General features: G+C 44.1%; 1 protein-coding gene across 3 annotated transcripts in view; it reads left to right on the top strand.

Moving 5' to 3' along the window:
* Positions 1 to 20524, top strand: part of cfap251 (cilia and flagella associated protein 251) — a 63099-nt gene that overhangs the window by 9841 nt on the left and 32734 nt on the right. For all 3 annotated transcript variants that reach the window (XM_068005797.1, XM_068005796.1, XM_068005798.1), the window contains 7 exons: positions 437 to 577; positions 1408 to 1517; positions 2870 to 2978; positions 7685 to 7765; positions 10542 to 10619; positions 14932 to 14976; positions 15794 to 16011. In XM_068005797.1, the coding sequence (XP_067861898.1) occupies positions 437 to 577; positions 1408 to 1517; positions 2870 to 2978; positions 7685 to 7765; positions 10542 to 10619; positions 14932 to 14976; positions 15794 to 16011 (782 nt within the window). The remainder of the gene's footprint in view (positions 1 to 436; positions 578 to 1407; positions 1518 to 2869; positions 2979 to 7684; positions 7766 to 10541; positions 10620 to 14931; positions 14977 to 15793; positions 16012 to 20524) is intronic.

Below are 20524 nucleotides of genomic sequence, written 5' to 3'. Positions count from 1 at the left end.
AAGTGGAGAATATTCCATCACACTCCTGACTTGTGCCTTGTAGATGGTGGCAAGGCTTTGGGGAGTCAGGAGGTGAGTCACTCGCCACAGAATACCCAGCCTCTGACCTGCTCTTGTAACCACAGTATTTATGTGGCTGGTCCAGTTAAGTTTCTGGTCAATGGTGACCCCCAGGATGTTGATTGTGGGGCATTCGGCGATGGTAATGCCGTTGAATGTCAAGGGGAGGTGGTTAGACTCTCTCTTGTTGAAAAATGTGCAACTGGAAGTTTATGTTTGCATCAGAGGTATACATGTATGAGCTTATAATGGTTATTTACAGTCTGTGACTTCAGCATTGTATTAACTGTTGTACTACAGAATTGCTTAATACCTGGAAGGAATACAGATCATTTACATACAACAGTTTAAAGATAGAACAGTTTTTTTTTTACAGAACTTAGTGTGGTCATTTGGAATAAACCCAGATACTCCAGTGTATGCTCTGCATATTGATAACCGGAGGTTGATCCTTTATGCATCTTCGCACACTGCAGTTATGAACAACTTTTCAATTACTCGTCAGCACCTCTTACAGGTAGGTAACACTCAGTATAGTTTTGTTTCTTTTTGATCAAGTATGTTGATCGGGTGAGTTGGAGGAGGCTCATGTGGAGCATAAACCTGTTGGGCAGAATGGCCTGTTTCTGTGCTGTAATTCTAAATTTAAAATGTTTTTTAAATTTGTCAAACATGACTTGCCTTTGACAAATCCATCCTGGCTGTCCTTGATTAAGTCATATGTGTCTAAATGCTTCATTAATTTTATCTCGAATTATGGATTCTAAGAGTTTGCCCACAACTAATGTTAGACTAATTGGTCTATAGTTACCTAGTTTGTCCTTCTTTCCCTTCTTTGACAAGGGTACTACATCAGCTATTCTCCAAGCCCACAGCACAATTTGCATATTTAGAGGATTTTTTTTAAAAGGTAGCTGGAGCCTCTGCTATCTCTTCTCTGCCATCTTTCAACAGCCTAACAGGGCCCAATGACCTAACTATCTTAATTTCTGCTAAATTTTCCCTCTCTATAGCTAGTTCTATCAGTTCTTCTAGTACGCCTACATTCTCATTTCAACTGTCATTTGTAAAAATCCATGCAAAATATTTATTTAATGTCTCTGCCTTATCTTCATCCTCCACAATTATCCTTTTATCCATGAGTAATCCTACCCTCTTAACTATTTTTTAGAATCATTTTTTATTATGCAAAGTTAAGATGGTAACACCATTGGATGCTTAGATAATTTCAATTATTGGTATTAATAAATAGATAACCGAGTTGGATAGTAAACCTAAAGCACTGTACTTTATTTTTTAAACCCAGTTCTTTACCTCTTGTGTAACAAAATGTTATTTGTTCTCTAGGGTCATTGTAGTCCCCTCTCATGTATAGCTGTGAGTGGAAATAGGAGATGGGTGGCAACAGCAGACCAAAGCCCAGAGAGTCTAGTTATTATATGGGACACTTTCTCAGGGTAAGTTGGCTTGAGTGGATGATAATCAGTATTATGGAATGAATTCTATCTGATCCTGTGATACAGGTGTATTTTTAACTTTGTTTTTGTTTTAAATTACAGATTTAAAATCTGTAATTTTTCTTTCCTTCTCATTCTGTTGGTCTCCACACATCCTCTGTGCTCAAGAGGTCAAGAAGCCTCTGATAATGCTGCACTGTAACTGGGCTGCTAGGTGATGTGTGAGAGTACCTCAGGGTAATTCTTCTTCCATTTTTCCTCCCTGCTTGTGTTGAAGCTAAAGGTCTTCATTTCGCATTTACAGTGGCATGGCTGGCATTACCAGTAAGAAAAACAGTATTCTACCACCTTGTAGCACTACAGGCTGAGACTCTGGGGACCAAGTAGTTTGTATTAAAAAATTGTTACATAATTCTTCTAGTTACAATAATAGTGAGTAGAAAAGTGAGTTGCCAATATTAAATAGCATACCGTACAATTTCTTGTGCTACGTGTTATTGTGGCTTATTTTGTGGTCCATTGCAGCTTTCAAAAGCTGTAGCAGAAGCAGAACACAGTAGCAGAAAACATTTCACTGTAGTTGATAAAATGCTGAATGATGTGATTGGTTCGTACTACATCATATACTAGAGCATCACGTCAGGTAATCTTTAATGAAGCCTGAGTGTCCTCGATTAAGGTAAAAGTACTGCAGTTTATCAGGCAAAATGCTGAATTTTCAAACAATATGTTTACGTTAATGATAAAAATGGATTTTGGGGGCACCAGGTGGTGCAGAAAGTTAAAATCTGGCGTAGACTAATGGGATAGACTTTTTCTCTTTCTGCTGACCATTAAGGACCTATAAGAAATTAATTTGGGTAGTCTCAATCTAGTTCTTTACCCATTTACCTATAGCCGACTTGGAACTAGATTGAGCACAGAACTCCCCCTAGTTTAGCAGTCTCACTCAGAGAGGCCACAAAATAGCTGGTATGAGAAATGAAAAAAAACATCACACTGGAACAGTAAGTGATGCTCTTTTGATTTTGGGCCTGAGGCCATTTGGGGCAGAGTAGAGGGAGTTTTACTCTATATCTGACTATGCTTATCTGACCAGGGAGTGCTTGATGCTAACACTGAGTAGCCCAAATAGAAAGTGTTTCATTCCCTCATTAATGTCCCTCACATTGCTGAGTCAATAAATGTTTTAAAAATATGTTCTTTTTTACATAGTCAAAGAGAGACAGTACCTTGCTTGTAAATTACAGTTATTCAATTTGAACTAATAATAGTGTTAATTGTTTTTGTAAATTGTAATGTTGACCTTAGATACTTTGTAACCACTAAGTATTTGCTATCTTGGCTTCCAGTATACCTGTACAAACGCTCTTTGACTGTCATCCAGAGGGTGGAGTTGGTGCCATGGCTATGACTGAAGATGCCAAGTACCTTGCAACAGTTGGCACAGGAACAGTTCAGGTGCACAACAAAGAATTCTGATTTTCAATTGGTTTTACTTCCTTTGAATATATTTTCAATAATTAACTCTAATACAATATATACAGGAGTATTTTAACCCAGGAAATAAGTATATAAATTTTTGATAAATAATGTGAGAAGATGAGGCATTTCATTGTCCAGTTTTAAAAAAACACCCTTGTCTTATATTATTATTTTACAACCCCTCCTCCTTTTTGTCATGTTATTCGAAGAAACACAGTTAAACTAAAAGCTGATTTTTAAATAGTAATAGAAATCATGAACTCCAGTAGTGAAGTTGGAATGTAAAAGCTAATTAATGCAAAAAAAAGGAAATCAGAATGTCACAACCAGGCAGCAATAGGGGCCTTTAAGTACCTGGCTACAGAGAGGAAAAATCAGCCTGGTTTCCTGCTTATGTTTGTTATCTAATGACTTCTGCCTTTGAATGTTGGATGAAGACAGTTTGCACTCGATGTGATCTCTTTTATGTCTCTGTGTTTGAATAGCCTATCAATACTCTATGTCTTACCTTGTATAAGAAGATTGGCTGCTTGAATGAGGTATTGAAGGGCTGCTCTTATGTGTAGAGCCGTAGCCCAGAAGCACTCAATGCCTTCAGGAAGAAAGAAAAGGGGAGAAAATTGGAAGAAAAAAATAGAACAAGAATAGAATAAATAGGACTGATTTTCCTGGCTCTTCCTCTGCTCCAGTACTAGCCTGAAGCAGCAAACCTGAAGTGTGTCCTACAGAATTAACATAGCCTAGACCAGCCCAACGTCAGCTTTCCCCCAATAGGGATTGGTTTCTAAGGCCTGCAGTTGCATGTTGGGACTCCAAGATTAGAGCCTTCTGGCTGCAATTCCCTGGGAGGGTGGGGATGGGAGGTCCTATAAAGAAGAAAGAAAACTTATCTTTATATTTTCAGGCTGCTATCTGGGTTCCCTGCAGGCCCTCCTGTTGGTGGAGGTTTGAGGTCAGCCCACAGTGCAATGTTTCACTGGGATTCCCTGTGCTGGGGTGCACAGCGAGCATTGTTCAAATAAAATGAGATAGGATGCTAGGAATGCTCCCTCCCACCTCATTGATGTTGCTGTGATGGGCCTGCCCCGCTGTAGGTGCAGACCCAATTCCATCCCCAGGGAATCCCCAGAAGTCCCAGGGTGACATTAAGGGGATGGAGATTTATCAAAACAGGTCTTCGCCCCTTTTTTCTGACCTTTTCACCTAGGTAATTGTGTGTTCCCAGGGTCTGGAAAATCAACCCTAGAGTGTTTAGATGCATTTGAAATTTGCAATAAACTCTTGTTTATAAAATGTTGTTTGTAAGTTGTTTTGTTTTATCCAAGTTTCTGGAGTCTGTTTTACAACCTTGCAACACATTTCCTGCCAACCTTTTTTTTGTATTAGATTTGAATAATAATAGTAATCAATCACAACAACTTGCATTTATATAGTGCCTTAACGAAGTAAAACATCCCAAGACACTTCACAGAGGCAAAAAAAAATAGATGCTGAGCAAAAGCTTGTTCAACAAGGTGCGTTTTAAGGAGGGTCTAAAAGGAGGTGGAGGGTTTAGGGATGGAATTTCAGGACATGGGGCCTGGGCGTTTGAAGGAATGGCCACCATTGGTGGGAGAAAGGTGGTGGGGATGCACCAGAAATCAGAGGCAAGGAGAGTTTGGGGTTGTGGGGCTGGAAGAAGTTACAGAGATAGAGAAAGGTGAGGCCATGAAAGAATTAAAATTTGAATTTTGAAGAGTATGGGAACTGGGAGCCAATATGGTCAGCGAGCATAGGCGTGATGGGTGAGTAAAACAAGGTGTAGGATAGAATACAGGTAGCAGAGTTTTCTATGAGCTGAACAGGTGGAAGATGGGAGGCTGGTCAGAAAAGTATTGGAATAGTTGAGTCTGCTGGTGACAAAGATATGGTTGAGGTGTTTCAGCGGCAGATGGTCTGAGGTAAGGATGGAGGTGGGTGATGTTATGGAGGCAGAAGTTAGCATTGTTTATGATGGAGAGGTTATGGGGTTGGAAGCTCAGCTCAGGGTCAAATAGGATGTCAAGGTTGAAAACAGTTTGGTTCAGTCTGAGGCAGTGGTTGGTGAGGGGGATAGTCGTTGGCAAGGGTATGGAGTTTGTAATGATGGATTCAGCCTTCCCAATGTTTAGCTGGAGGAAATTGCGGCTCATCCAAGACCGGATGTTGGACAAGCACTCTGATAATAAAGGTAGTGAGGGGGTTGAAAGAGGTAATGGAGAGTTAAAGCTGGGCATCATCAGTTTACATGTGGAAACTGACCTCATGTCTGCAGATGATGTTGCCAAGGGGCAGCATGTGCATAAGGAAGAGGAGGAGCCCAAAGAGATATCCTTGTGAAACTCCAGAGGTAACAGGGTGGGAAGAGAAGCTTTTGCTGGATACACTGGGCTCGATTTTAGGGTCGGGTTTCCAGCGGGGGGCCCCCGAAAATCCCGATATGAGGTCACGTGACCGGATCGCGCCGCGATCCCGACCACTTCCGGGTTCCCCGATGACTTGCTTGTTGAGGTCAGTTAATGAGCTGAATCAGCTGTCAAAAGAGGAAGTGTGGGATTTTACCTGCATCGCAGACTGTTTCACACACTGGGGGAAACAGTCTCTCTCCAACCAGGCGTGTTGCAGCCAGCAGCCTGTGGCAGCTGCCAAGGTGCACTCCACGGGGGAGAGCCCTCACCCACGCAGGAGGCCACCGCGTCACATAGGGCAACCCCTGCCCCCCACCACCCCCCGCCAAGCCAGAGGACAGACCGACACGAAACCGCAGCCCCAGTCCGAGGAACCACCCACCTACCCTGCACAACCCCTCAGACCAACACCTGCCAGATGGGTGGTGCGTGGACACCCTCGGAGGACGAACAGCATGACCAGCCCCAGCAGCCTCGCAGTCCACGCGGTCCGCCGCAGAGACGTGGAGCCCCCCAACACGGTGTTGTTGCACGCCCACCTGCACAGCAGGAGGAGGGCTACCGCAGAGAGAGTCGCATCGCAGAGGGCACTACCCTCGCCACATGGTCCACAGACCGAGGCGAAGCTCCCCGGACCTCTCCGAGCAGCAGTGCACACGGAGGCGCAGATTCGCTCGACATGTAGTCGTGGAGATCTGCAGGCTCTTTCATGCCGAGCTGCTCCTGGCTGGCCCCAGCACCAAGTGCTTACCTGTCGCTGCCAAAGTCACCACTGCCCTCCACAACTTCTCCTCCGCATCCTTCCAGGGTGCAGCCGGCTACACCGCCGATGTCTCTCAGTGGTCTGCGCGGAAGAGCCCTGCAAATACACCTGCACCTACTCTGCAGTAACACGATGGGTGGCATCAGTGGTGGGTCCTCATAGTGATACCCAGGATCGGGCATTATTGGACACAACAGACAGGATTCGCGGAGACATGGCAGTGGTGGTGCCAATATAATGTGTGCTGTTTGTTGCTCTGAAATTCAATATAGGTAACACCCATGGCAAACCCTCCGACACCCTTGTGCACCCCCTTCATGCTCACGAAACATTTGCCTTACGCTGCCTACTGCACATATGTGATGCATGCCCTGTGGCTGCAGCACAGGTGGTGGCAGGTTGAGTGAGGCTGGCCGTGAGGGAGATGCACAAGAGGGTGAGTATGGGATAGAGCCATGAGATTGTATGAGGATTGGGTCGCGTGTTAGTGGCAGGATGAGTACTGGCGAGGTGAGTAGGTGGAGGTAAGATGAGGATGGGGTTTGAGTGGGTATGAGGGGTGATGTAACAGAGTAGTGTTGGCGGTGCCGAAGGAGATGTGGGGTTGGGGCAGTGTTGTGGCAGATGGAGTGTAGGGGAAAGACTTCGTGTTCTCACTGTGGCTGACCTACTGAGGTCATTGCAGCGCCTCCTGCACTGTATGCAGGTGGGCGATATGTTGGTTGCGCAGGTGACCCCCTCTGCCACCTCGAGCCAGGCCTTCTTGGTGGCAGAGGCTGGCCGCTTCCTCCCGCCCGCCGGGTGGAAGATCTCTGTCTTCGCCCTCCTCCTCACCCCATCTGATGATACCTGGGGTGAGGCATCATTAAACTGGGAGCAGCCTTCCCCCTGGGCTGCTCCATGCTGAAATTTGTCCCATTGGTTGCAGCATCTGTCAGTGGAGGACTGCCCCTTTAACTAGAGAGCCTCCAGCTGACAGATCGTACTGCGCATGCGCAGCCCGCCCGACGCGCAGACCAGCAGCGTGGACCCCGGAGGAGCAGGTAATTGATTCCTATTAGTGTGTTGCCTGCTACGATCGCGCGGGCAACCCACTAATTTCACCGAGCATGTTGACCACGCTCCCGAAACCCAACCCGCCGGAAACCCGCAGGCCTGGTAACATCGAGCCCACTGTGTCTGTGATTGGATAGTTATTAGTGGAACTAAGTGAGGGCTATCCTGTGGAGGAGGATTGTGTGGTCGATCATGTCATCGGCTGCAGAAATGCCGAGGAGGGTGAGAAGGAATAATGCACCACAGTCAAATAGAATATGGTTTGTGATTTTGGTTTGGGATGTTTTAATGCTATGGGAGGGTTGCACACCTGATTGGAGAGATTCAGTCAGAGATTTCAAATTGTAGTGCCATGGTATTTTGTCATAAGTATTTGTATCTCATTCAATGTTCATTTCATTGCAGCTGGAACTGTGTGTTTTATACTTTTTTTTTAGCGGGTGTCTATTTGGGAATGGACTTCACAAAATAAAGGACCACTTTGTTCTGTGGACCTGAGTCCTGCTTTTGGCCCTCAGGTACATTTTAGAAAAATCATATATTACAATTTTTTTTGCATCAGTTAAGTTACATTGAAATAAATAAGTCGAACAGCATATGCATGGTATAGTATACATAAAATTCTCGTGTCTCATTTGGCTGGCATTTCAAAACATTACACTGTTTCTCCAGGGTTTCTGCCAATTTTCCACCGACATTATGATGGAAGATCAGGCGACTTATAGTATCATAGTCGGTACAGCACAGGAGGAGGCCATTTGACCCATTATAACTATGCTGGCTCTTTGAAAGAGCTATCCAATTAGTCCCATTCCCCTGCTCTTTCCCCATAGCCCTGTAAATTTTTTCCCTTCAAGTATTTATCCAATTCCATTTTGAAAGTTACTATTGAATCTGCTTCCACCACCCTTTCAGGCAGTGTATTCCAGATCATTGCAACTCGCTGTGTAAAAAAAAAGTTTCCTCATGTCGCCTCTGGCTCTTTTGCCGATTACTTAAATCTGTGCCCTCTGGTTGCCGACCCTCCTGCCACTGGAAACAGTTTCTCCTTATTTACTCTGTTAAAACCGTTCATGATTTTGAACACCTCTATCAAATCTGCCCTTAACCTTCTCTGTTCTAAGGAGAACAGCCCCAGCTTCTCCAGTCTCTCCACATAACTGTAGTATCTCATCTCTGGCACCATTCTAGTAAATCTATTCTGCACCCTCCCTAAGGCCTTGAGATCCTTCCTAAAATGTAGTGCCCAGAATTGAACACAGTACTCCAGCTGAGGCCTAACCAGTGTTTTATAAAGGTTTAGTGTAACTTCTTTGCTTTTGTACTCTATGCCTCTATTAATAAAGTCCAGAATCCCATATGCTTTTTTAACAGCCTTCTCAACTTGTCCTGCTACCTTGAAAGATTTGTGTATGTGCACCCCCAGGACTCTCTGTTCCTGCACCCCCTTTAAAATTGTACTATTTAGTACGTATTGCCTCTCCTCATTTTTCCTTCTCAACTACCGCGGAAATATTACCCTTAAGTGTATGCGTCATTTCTAATCAAGATGACTAGTTAAAGAAAAGAAAGACTTGTATTTATATAGCACGTTATCACATCTCAGAAATATTTCAAAGCATTTCACCTACAATGAATTGCTTTGCAGTGTAGTGACCATTGTAATGTAGGCAAACATGGCAGCAATTTTGCATACGGTGAGATCTAACAACAGTAATAAGATAAATGATTACTTAATCTGTGGTGGTATTTATTGAGGGAGAAATGTTAACCAGAACACCAGGAGAATGCCCTATTTTTCTTCGAATAGTGACATGGGATCATTCATTTCCACCCAATTAGGCAGGTAGGATGTTGGTTTGACATCTTAACTAAAGGACCACTTCCTCAGTAGTGCACTGTCATCCTAGGTTATATGCTTAAGTCCTGGAGTAAGACTTAAACCTACAACCTTCTGACACAGAGATGAGCATGTTACCAACTGAGCCAAGCTGATACTTAAGTTGAGACAACTGTTTTGGGTAGGATCAGCCTTCTTCAGTCTACTTGGTATTGGCAGTGTCTCTAAAGTAGAAAACTATAAAGGAATGGGATTCAAGAATGGAAAAAACCTCCTGTATATAGTAATGAATATAATAAAACATATAAGCAAATAAAAGGGTGATCTTTCAGTTACACTATTTCATGGAATTCTTTGTTGTTTATAGATATGACATTGTTCAATATGTTTTTGTAGTGTAGTTGATCTCCTTCGGCATTGCACACATTGAGTGAACACCAAGTGTAGTCTACAGATGAAATGAGGTTAGAGGGCTGTGGATAATTGGAACAGGTGTACAGATGTAGTTCATTTTCCATTTTAAAGTAATATATTCTGTTTTTATTTTTATATTGCCATTATGAATTCCTATGCCCACATTTATAATGGGAAAGGTCTATATAAACTGGTCACACTTTAATTAGACTCTTCTGCTGTGCCTCTATTCAGGGGAAGGTGTAATTACAGTGTAATAAGTTTACATAGGCAGTTTCCATTCTAAATGTGGACATAGGAATTTATAATAGAAAAAGTTGACAGGAAGCTTGCGTAGAAGTAATATTTTTTAACATTATAAATATACTTTGTTTTGAAAATGATCTGATCATAATTTTATATTTTGTGTTACATGACCCTTAAGAAAACAAAATAATAGAAATCTATGCACAAACATATATTTGTCCCATATGTAAATGTTTAAAAGCCTTAGTTCTGTTCTCAATTATTCTAATAAAGCATATTTACCTTGCATCAAAACTCATTCTAATGCTGAGTGTTGTTGTAATACACTTGATTTATTTTGCGAAAGTGTCCAGTTAGTCATAAAAGTATGAAGATATTAATTTGCCAAAGAATCACAGTAAAGTATTAGTACAGCTTTTGTGTTTTATAATTTATAATCTAAAATTAATTGTAATGGAAACTTTTTCTAAAGTGCAAAATGCTTGTTCTTGGTGTGACTTGTTCATTTGCTGTACAGAAGCTCTTCAGAAAGTGATTGTGTAACTCAGGCTCTAAACATGATAAAATCTATAATCTAAGCAAAAAAAGCATTTTTACTTAACTGAATAATTATAACTATAAACTACTGTTATCGGGAATGAACTTAATAGATCTAGATTGGAAATGGTTTTGGATTTTTAATTTATTTTAACTTAACAGTCATTTGTTAGATAGTCACTTAAGTGGAGTTGACTGTGTAACAGGTTGAAAAGTAGCTTGATGGTATTTTTAAATTACATTGTTTTTCTTTCTAGACGTTTATACTATTTAATCCTGAAGATAATACTGAGCTGCTCAGCAACAATAAAACTGAAGTCGTATTCTATACTTGGGTGAGTGTTATTGAATATTAGCAGAGTGTGACCCAGCCATTTACTTCAAGCATTTTTTACTGGCATACAGTAGAAGATGGTTACAAATAAGTGATAAGACATTTACAGAAAGACTTCAGATGTCTTGTGGTTTACAGTTTCATACAAAGTTTGAAACTTGGGTAAGTTTCCTGGATCACTGGGCCTGCTTCTGGGGAAGGTGGGACTTGTACAAGTTGGATGGGTTGCACCTGAACCAGAGCGGGACAAATATCCTTGCGGGGAGGTTTGCTAGCACTGTTGGGGGGGGTTTAAACTAACTTGGCAGGGGGATGGGATACAGAGTGGAGCTACAATAGGGGGTGATGTGCAGCCAAATATAGAGAAAAAAACAAGTCATCTTGGAAGACAGGGCAAATATGTAAGGGCAAGGCTGGATGGCATCTATTTTAATGCAAGGAGTCTTGCGAATAAGGTGGATGAACTGAAGGTGTTGATAAACACATGGGAGTATGATATTGTTGCTGTCACAGAGACATGGTTGAGGGAGGGGCAAGACTGGCAGCTCAATATTCCGGGGTACAGAATCTTCAGGCGAGACAGAGGGGGAGGTATAAGAGGAGGGGGGGTCGCAATATTAATTAAAGAATCGATTACTGCCATAAGGAGGGATGATATATTAGCAGGTTCCTCTAATGAGGCCATATGGGTGGAGCTTAAAAACAAAAAGGGGGCAAGCACTTTGATGGGAGTGTACTATAGGCCCCCAAACAGTCAGGGGGAGATCGAGGAACAGATATGTAGGCAAATCTCAGAAAATTGTGCAAATAATAGGGTAATAATCGTGGGGGATTTCAACTTCCCCAATATTAACTGGGATACCAGAGTGTAAAAGGCTTAGAGGGTACAAAATTCTTAACGTGCATCCAGGAGAGCTTTTTGAGCCAGCATGTAGAAAATCCTACAAGAGAGGGGGCGGTACTGGACCTAATTCTAGGGAATGTGGCCGGCCAAGTGGAAGAAGTGCTAGTAGGTGAGCACTTTGGTGACAGTGACCATAATTCGGTGAGATTTAAGGTGGTCATGGAAAAGGACAGGGAGGGGCCGGAAATAAAGGTTCTAAATTGGGGGAAGGCCGATTTTAATAGGATAAGGCAGGATCTGGCCAAAATGGACTGGGATCAGCTGCTTGTAGGAAAATCCGCATCGGAGCAATGGGAGTCTTTCAGAAGGGAGATTGAGACCATACAATGGCAACATGTTCCCGTAAAGGTCAAGGGTGGTTCCAAGAACTCCAGGGAACCTTGGATGTCAGGGGATATACGAGAATGGATTAGGAAAAAAAGGAGGGCTTTTGGCAGATACAAAAGGCTAAAGACGGAGGAAGCCCTAGAGGAGTACAAAAAGTGCAGGGGGATACTTAAAAAAGAAATTAGGAGATCAAGGAGGGGCCATGAAATAACACTGGCGAGCAAAATAAAGGAAAATCCTAAGATGTTTTATAAGTATATTAAGGGTAAGAGGATGACTAGGGAAAAAATAGGGCCCATTAGGGACAAAAATGGCAATCTGTGTGTGGAGCCGGCAGATGTAGGAGGGGTTCTAAATGAATTTTTTGCATCTGTTTTCACTATGGAGAAGGACGATGTAGACATAGAAATACGGCAGGGGGACTGTGATATACTCGAACATATTAACTTCGAGCGGGAGGAGGTATTGGCGGTTTTAGCAGGCCTAAAAATGGATAAATCCCCAGGCCCGGACGAAATGTATCCCAGGCTACTGTGTGAGGCAAAGGAGGAGATTGCGGGGGCTCTGACACATATATTCAGAACCTCTCTGGCCACAGGGGATGTGCCAGAGGACTGGAGAACCGCTAATGTAATACCATTATTCAAGAAGGGGAGTAGGGAAAAACCGGGGAACTACAGGTCAGTGAGCCTAACATCAGTGGTAGGAAAATTATTGGAAAAAATTCTGAAGGACAAAATTAGTCTCCACTTGGAGAAGCAAGGATTAATCAGGGATAGTCAACATGGCTTTGTCAAGGGAAGATCATGTCTGACTAATTTGATTGAATTTTTTGAGGGGGTGACTAGGCGTGTGGATGAGGGTAACGCAGTGGATGTGGTATATATGGATTTCAGTAAGGCCTTCGATAAAGTCCCCCACAGGAGACTGGTCAAGAAGGTACGAGCCCATGGAATCCAGGGTGCCTTGGCACTTTGGATACAAAACTGGCTTAGTGGCAGAAGGCAGAGGGTGATGGTCGAAGGTTGTTTTTGTGACTGGAAGCCTGTGGCCAGTGGGGTACCACAGGGATCGGTGCTGGGTCCCTTGCTGTTTGTGGTCTACATTAATGACTTGGATATGAATGTAAAAGGTATGATCAGTAAGTTCGCTGATGATACAAAGATTGGTAGGGTGGTAAATAGTGAGGAGGATAGCCTCAGTCTGCAGGACGATATAGATGGGTTGGTCAGATGGGCGGAACAGTGGCAAATGGAATTTAACCCGGAAAAGTGCGAGGTGATGCACTTTGGAGGGACTAACAAGGCAAGGGAATACACAATGAATGGGAGGACCCTAGGCAAGACAGAGGGTCAGAGGGATCTTGGTGTGCAAGTTCACAGATCCCTGAAGGCGGCGGAACAGGTAGATAAGGTGGTAAAGAAGGCATATGGGATACTTGCCTTTATTAGCCGAGGCATAGAATATAAGAGCAAGGAGGTTATGATGGAGCTGTATAAAACACTGGTTAGGCCACAGCTGGAGTACTGTGTGCAGTTCTGGTCGCCACACTACAGGAAGGATGTGATCGCTTTGGAGAGGGTGCAGAGGAGATTCACCAGGATGTTACCAGGGCTGGAGCGCTTCAGCTATGAAGAGAGACTGGGAAGATTGGGTTTGTTTTCCTTGGAGCAGAGGAGGCTGAGGGGGGACATGATTGAGGTGTACAAAATTATGAGGGGCACAGATAGGATGGATACTAAGGAGCTTTTTCCCTTCGTTGAGGGTTCCATAACAAGGGGACATAGATTCAAGGTAAAAGGCGGGAGGTTTAGAGGGGATTTGAGAAAGAACTTTTTCACCCAGAGGGTGGTTGGAGTCTGGAACTCACTGCCTGAAAGGGTTGTGGAGGCAGGAACCCTCACAACATTCAAGAAGCATTTGGATGAGCACTTGAAATGCCATAGCATACAAGGCTACGGACCAAATGCTGGAATATGGGATTAGAGTAGACAGGGCTGATGGCCGGCGCGGACACGATGGGCCGAAGGGCCTCTATCCGTGCTGTATGACTCTATGACTCTATGACTCTATAACTTGTCTAATTTGCTGACCTATGTAATTTTATATACAGTAATATACAATACAGTAATTTAGTTTCTCTAAAAGGTGACTTTTTTAATTATTAAAGGGTTTATCAAGCAGTTAAAATAAGTATGATTAACTTCGACATCTGTTCTGGGGTTTTTCGTGTATTGCTGTTATATGTCCAAATGGATCTCATGTACTGCTGCTCACAGGTAATCTGATATATGAAGCACAGTTGAGATGTTTAACTGCAAATAATGCCTGTCTCTTTAAGATTATTACGCAGGTATTCCCTGTGGGGAAGAGTTCTAATTAGGCAAATCCAGATAATTGTAGCTGCTTATAAACTCCTGAAGTCAATCAAGGGCATTTGTAACTTTTTGTAAGTTCCAGCTCCAGGTCAGAGAATGCTGAATGAAATGACTGACTTTCTTTTTTAAAAACAATATTTGATCTCCATTGCATATGGGGAGTTAAGACCAAATGTAGTCTTCAATTGAAGCGGGATTAAAAAACAAGGGATAATTGGGACAGAGCTTGCATGCATAATTTAGTCCCCATTTAAAGTCATACATTCGGACCTTATTTTTATAGTTTCACTATATGAATTCCTATGTTCACATTTATAACAGAAGTTGCCTACGTCAGCTTGTTACACTGTAATGACAACCCCGTCATTGGGGAGGGGAAACAGGTCAGGAGAAGTAGTTACTCAGAGGCCTGTACTGCCTGATGATCGGTGGTTCTGACTGAATAGTTCCTCCATTAAAATCCCTAATGGCCAACAACCAGAAACTCAATATCGATATAAATGCAATTTGCCTCGTACCAATGTTTTGAAAAAAGAACTATAGTAGAAAGACAAACTAAGGAGCAATTGTAATTGACATTTAATTTTTATAGGAAAGTTATGCAATTTTTTTTGAGAAACTGAATATTTGTTAATGTGAACCTGTACTGTAATTTTAATAGTAATTCATTTTATTAATCTATGTCTCAATTGAATGCCTTTTAGAAAGAGGACCTGTTGGAATTTGCAGCACCAATCCTTACAGATGATGTAAGTATTAATAACATTTTATTATTTGAAGTGCTACATTGAAACCTGATACAAAAACTATATATATAAAAAAGTCGGACAAAAATCAATTTAATAGTTTTGAGTATTTCTGAAGAAAAAATTGCTCCATAGTACTTTCTGCATTCTATATAGCATTCTTGAAAATTGTTCTCCGTTTTTAAATTAATAAGCCTCAAATGAAACTAGAGATTAGAAGATTATCTTTTTTCTACAGAGTAGCAGATATGGGGAACAGACACCTAACTACGAAAGATTTAATGATGAATGAGTTAACTCTTCTTTCAAAACAGTGCTGCATAATTTTTCTTTTTAAGAACAGCGTTGAAGGGTGATGTGGTGGTGCTGAATATCAGCACATGACTGCTGTGTGGCATGGAGGGGACAGGCGGAAGTTCAAGTCTTGCTTTGATTAGTTCCTGATCTGAGCAAGGAGATGCATGACAAAAGGTCTGTCCTCTCCCTGCAGTGGGAGGGAAAATCAGAGGAGAGACCCAGGTGATCGGTCTCTATTGCATCCTGATAGGGGCTGCAGAAGCATGATACTGCCTTGGAGCAGGCATTCAGCCAGAAGGTTGATGGAGTTAAAAGTACAAAAAAACAGAATAACATAGGTTAGATGAATAACTATTAACCAGCAGTTCTCAAAATTTGTAAGAGTGTACTCTACCTCCTACTCACTGAAAACAAATGATGCCTCTTCAGTTATTACTATTGCAGCAAGGAGATTGGCATTTGCCTGCTTACAGTCTAATGGTTAACTGTCTAAACTTTACCCCTATGATCTTTCCTTCCACAGACATTTAACAAGATTGTAGGACTCTACAGTCAATCAGTTTTCCATCTTACCCCTTCACAAGTACTCACTGCTACTTCTGCAGGGAATTTGGTTATCTGGGACACCGTGCGTACACCACAAATTCAATTTGATGATAAAGTGAAATCGTACAAAAAAAGAGCTCTCAAACTGGTGAATCTACAGAATTATAGTATTACAGTGGTCACTGTGTCTGACAGGTAAGGGAGAGGCAGGTTATCATCCGTGAATATTTATAGAACTCAGATGTGTATTTAACTTTCGTTGTAATCACTCAAAATTGCACTCAAGAATGGAAAAATACCTGTTTTTCTTTAATTACCGGCCCCCTAACAAAATTGGTTTCTCAGAAATTAAACATTTCAAAGCTGTGCATTCCAAAAATTTTGTTTGTGGGTCATTAATTGCGGAAAAAAAACAAGCATTCTCTCATTTTTTGTTCGGAATTTACACTCTGCATGAGTCCTAAAACACGTAGGAATTAGTGGGATCTTTTTTAAAAAATTAATTCTTGATATATTGGGCTCGAATTTAGCAGGCCTGCGGGTTCCCAGCGGGTGGTCCTCCGGGAGCGTCGAAAACGCGAACGGCGAAATTAGTGGGTTGCCCACGCGATCGTAGCAGGCAATCCACTAATAGGATCCAATTACCTGCTCCTCCGGGGTCCACGGCGCTGGCCTGCGCGTCGGGCGGGCTGCGCATGCGCAGTACGATCTGTCAGCTGGAGGCTCTCTAGTTAAAGGGGCAGTCCTCCACTGACAGATGCTGCAACCAATGCGACAAATTGCAGCATGGAGCAGCCCAGGGGGAAGGCTGCTCCCAGTTTAATGATGCCTCACCCCAGGTATCATCAGATGGGGTGAGGAGGAGGGGGAGGACACAGATCTTCCCCCCGGCGGGCGGGAGGAAGCGGCCTGCCTCTGCCACCAAGAAGGCCTGGCTCGAGGTGGCAGAGGGGGTCACCTGCGCCACCAACATATCGCCCACCTGCATACAGTGCAGGAGGCGCTGCAATGACCACAGTAGGTCAGCCACAGTGAGAACACGAAGTCTTTCCCCTACACTCCGTCTGCCACAACACTGCCCCCACCCCAAATCTCCTTCGGCACCGCCAACACTATTCTGTCACATCACCCTTCATGCCCACTCACACCCCATCCTCATCTTACCTCCACCTACTCACCTCGCCAGTACTCATCCTGCCACTAACACGCGACCCAATCCTCATACAATCTCATTGCTCCATCCCATACTCACCCTCTCGTGCATCTCCCTCACGGCCAGCCTCACTCAACCTGCCACCACCTGTGCTGCAGCCACAGGGCATGCATCACATATGTGCAGTAGGCAGGGTAAGGCAAACGTCTCGTCAGCATGAAGGGGGTGCACAAGGGTGTCTGAGGGTTTGTCATGGGTGTTACCCATATTGAATTTCAGAGCCACAAACAGCACACATTATATTGACACCACCACTGCCATGTCTCCGCGAATCCTGTCCATTGTGTCCAATAATGCCCGCTCCTGGGTATCACTATGAGGACCCACCACTGATGCCACCCATCGTGTTACTGCAGAGTAGGTGCAGGTGTATTTGCAGGGCTCGTCCGCGCAGACAACTGAGAGACATCGGCGGTGTTGCCGGCTGCACCCTGGAAGGATGCGGAGGAGAAGGTGTGGAGGACAGTGGTGACTTTGCCAGCGACAGGTAAGCAGTTGGTGCTGGGGCCAGCCAGGAGCAGCTCGGCATGAAAGAGGCTGCAGATCTCCACGACTACATGTCGAGCGAATCTGCGCCTCCCTGTGCACTGCTGCTGGGAGAGGTCCGGGGAGCTGCGCCTCGGTCTGTGGACCCTGTGGCGAGGGTAGTGCCCTCTGCGACGCGTCTCTCTCTGCGGTAGCCCTCCCTCCTGCTGTGCAGGTGGGCGTGCAACCACACCGTGTTGGGGGGATCCACGTCTCTGCGGCGGACGGCGTGGACTGCGAGGCTGCTGGTGGTGGTCATGCTCTTCGTCCTCCGAGGGTGTCCACACACCACCCAACTGGCAGGTGTTGGTCTGAGGGGTTGTGCAGGGTAGGTGGGTGGGTCCTCGGACTGGGGCTGCGGTTTCGTGTCGGTCTGTCCTCTGGCTTGGCGGGGGTTGGTGGAGGGCAGGGGTTGCCCTATGTGACGCGGTGGCCTCCTGCGTGGGTGAGGGCGCTCCCCCGTGGAGCGCACCTTGGCACCTGGCACAGGCTGCTGGCTGCAACACGCCTGGTTTGAAGGGTCCTGTTTCCCCCAGTGTTGGAAACTGACTGCTTTGACCGTAAAATCCCACACTTCCTCTTTTGACAGCTGCTTCAGCTCATTAACTGACCACAACGAGCAAGTTAAGTGCTCTCAAGTGGAACCCCGCTGGCTTTAATTGCCTGCGGGATTCCCACCAGCGGGGCTTGCGCGCGCAGCCCCGCACGTCAGCGCGGTACCCGGAAGTGGCCAGGATTTCGTCCGAATCCGGTCACGTGATCGGAGATCGGGATTTTCGGGGCCCCCCCGCTGGAAACCCGCAGGTAACCCGACCCTAAAATCGAGCCCATTGTGTCTATGCATCATTTTGTTTTACAAGTGAAATTATAAACACGGATAAAGAATATGTTTATAATTTTGCTCCAGATAGTGAGCAGGGGAAGTCTTCCCTATATTTTCATCTTTTCAGAGAATACTATGAATGAAGAAATAATTGTGATAAAGAGTGGATATTTCCCAATAATCAACTGAAGTTTTTTTTTGATGAATGTGCAATTTTAAAAAAACACTGTTGAATTGTATCTTGTAACATGATTATTTGTGACCAAGCTATTTGAATACTCGGATGGCGATTTGAGACCTTAATTATGCTACTATTTACAAACTGAATGCTAAATATTTTCCAGGAGAATGAGAGTAATGAGAATAATGGATAGCAGAAAGTTATTTCCAAGTTCAAATCTAATTGAGCAGTTTAGTTATCATCATGAACCAAAACTCAACACCTGCTTGCATTCTTAAAATCATTCCCCAGTATCTGTTGCTATCTCACATTGTATAATGTTTCATATCTATGCGAAGATTTTATTTTGCTTTGGGATAATTTGTGTGTTTGCAGTGCTGATATCAACTGTTAAAAATGTGGAGGGTACTGACATTCACATCATAAGACGGATAACTGTGACATTATTGCAATGTATCCAGCATTGAAATCTTACTTTATATAATTATTTAATTCTGGTTCACAAATAGTGGCTGCAGAGTGACAAGTCAAATATATGATACAAAAATTATGAAATACTATCAGCCTGAAATTCCAAGATTTGTTTTGGTGCCAAAATGATGTAGTTCTGGCATAAGGGACTGGAATTTGAAGCGTATCAGATATAGCAGAGCTACACCGTTCCAAAATACACACTAAATTCGAGTAGAATTGACTGCTGGCAGAAGATGCACCTGCACCCAAAATTATACATGTTTGCAAATGACAGGATAATAAGGGCCAAAGTTGCTGTCCCAGAAAATTCGTCATTTATACCAGAAATGCACTTAACTTAAGTTAAGCTGGTAGAATAGTTACCTTTATTACCACCATGTCACCCCTGGAGCCTCTCTGTGCCGTTCTTTAACCTATGCTGGTGTCGTGTCGAGGTGATACCCGAGAGCTAGGGACACCAGTTGTGCATTGGCTGTACTCTGGTATCAGGAGCCTTGGGACTGAGGTAGCCCTAGTCTTGGGCTTCTGAGTCCAAAGAGGACTCTTCCGGCTGCGTCACTGCTGCAGGTGCATGGGCAGCCTGATCCTGCATTGTGATATCTGCATGAGCAGCCGTCTGAGGGCGTTGGCTAGAAAGCTCACATGAACTCTCACCAGGAGAGAGAACGGCATCATGAAGGTGGATTCTAGCCAGATCACTGATATGGATCCTGGATCAGTTAGAACCTGCAAGACCCCAAGATGTGTTGCCCTGTAGGCCTCAGAAATCATTTTTCATCGTTCTTTCCAAACGGTCTCCCAAGGCCTTGAGGCCAATGCCTTCAAAGTGGATGCACAGACTGAAATGCAAGTCTCTGTCGGAGGGATGAATGCAGATGTTTGTGGCGCCACCACCTACTCCAGCTGCACTGTGTCGAACCCGTCTTGGATATTAGCACTAAGGATGGCTTTGGACTTTGTCATGACCTCTGCCATCTGTCTCAGTCCTCTGAGATGGTTCTCAGTGTCTCCATGTGAGTGTGATGCTCATCAAGCATCCCTCTTTTTAAAGCAGGCGACCTGAGGGCTCAAGCTCGGGAGCCAGGGCTAATTTGGCCGACTTGGCAAGAAGGGGACAGAGTTGGGAACTGGGGAATGCTGAGTTACCTAGTCGGAAGGCCAAGCCAGGACCTGCACAGACTCGCAGGCCGAACCTGGTAGCTGAAAACGAGTGACGGAGGTTCCTGGGAACGAAATGGAGGCGGTCTTCCAAAGATGCTTTGACCAACCACAAAATGATGTGTGGTCATTGGCTCTGCCGCTGACCACATATATAAAGAAACTGCAAAGAAGGGTCGGGGTGGGTAGATAGCTTACCTAGCTGCTCTGGTGAGGTCTTTAAACTTCTTCCTGCACTACAAAAGAGTCCTGTGGTTCAAGGAAGTGGCCCTCACTGAAATTGCACACCACGTCAGCTGTATATCCATTAGGAGGACATGCACACCCAACTCCC

The sequence above is a fragment of the Heptranchias perlo genome, chromosome 25, assembly GCF_035084215.1.
Source record: "Heptranchias perlo isolate sHepPer1 chromosome 25, sHepPer1.hap1, whole genome shotgun sequence".
In the NCBI taxonomy this organism is placed as follows: domain Eukaryota; kingdom Metazoa; phylum Chordata; class Chondrichthyes; order Hexanchiformes; family Hexanchidae; genus Heptranchias; species Heptranchias perlo.
Note: the sequence above shows the minus strand (reverse complement) of the source record. Positions and strands in the feature narration are given on the sequence as shown.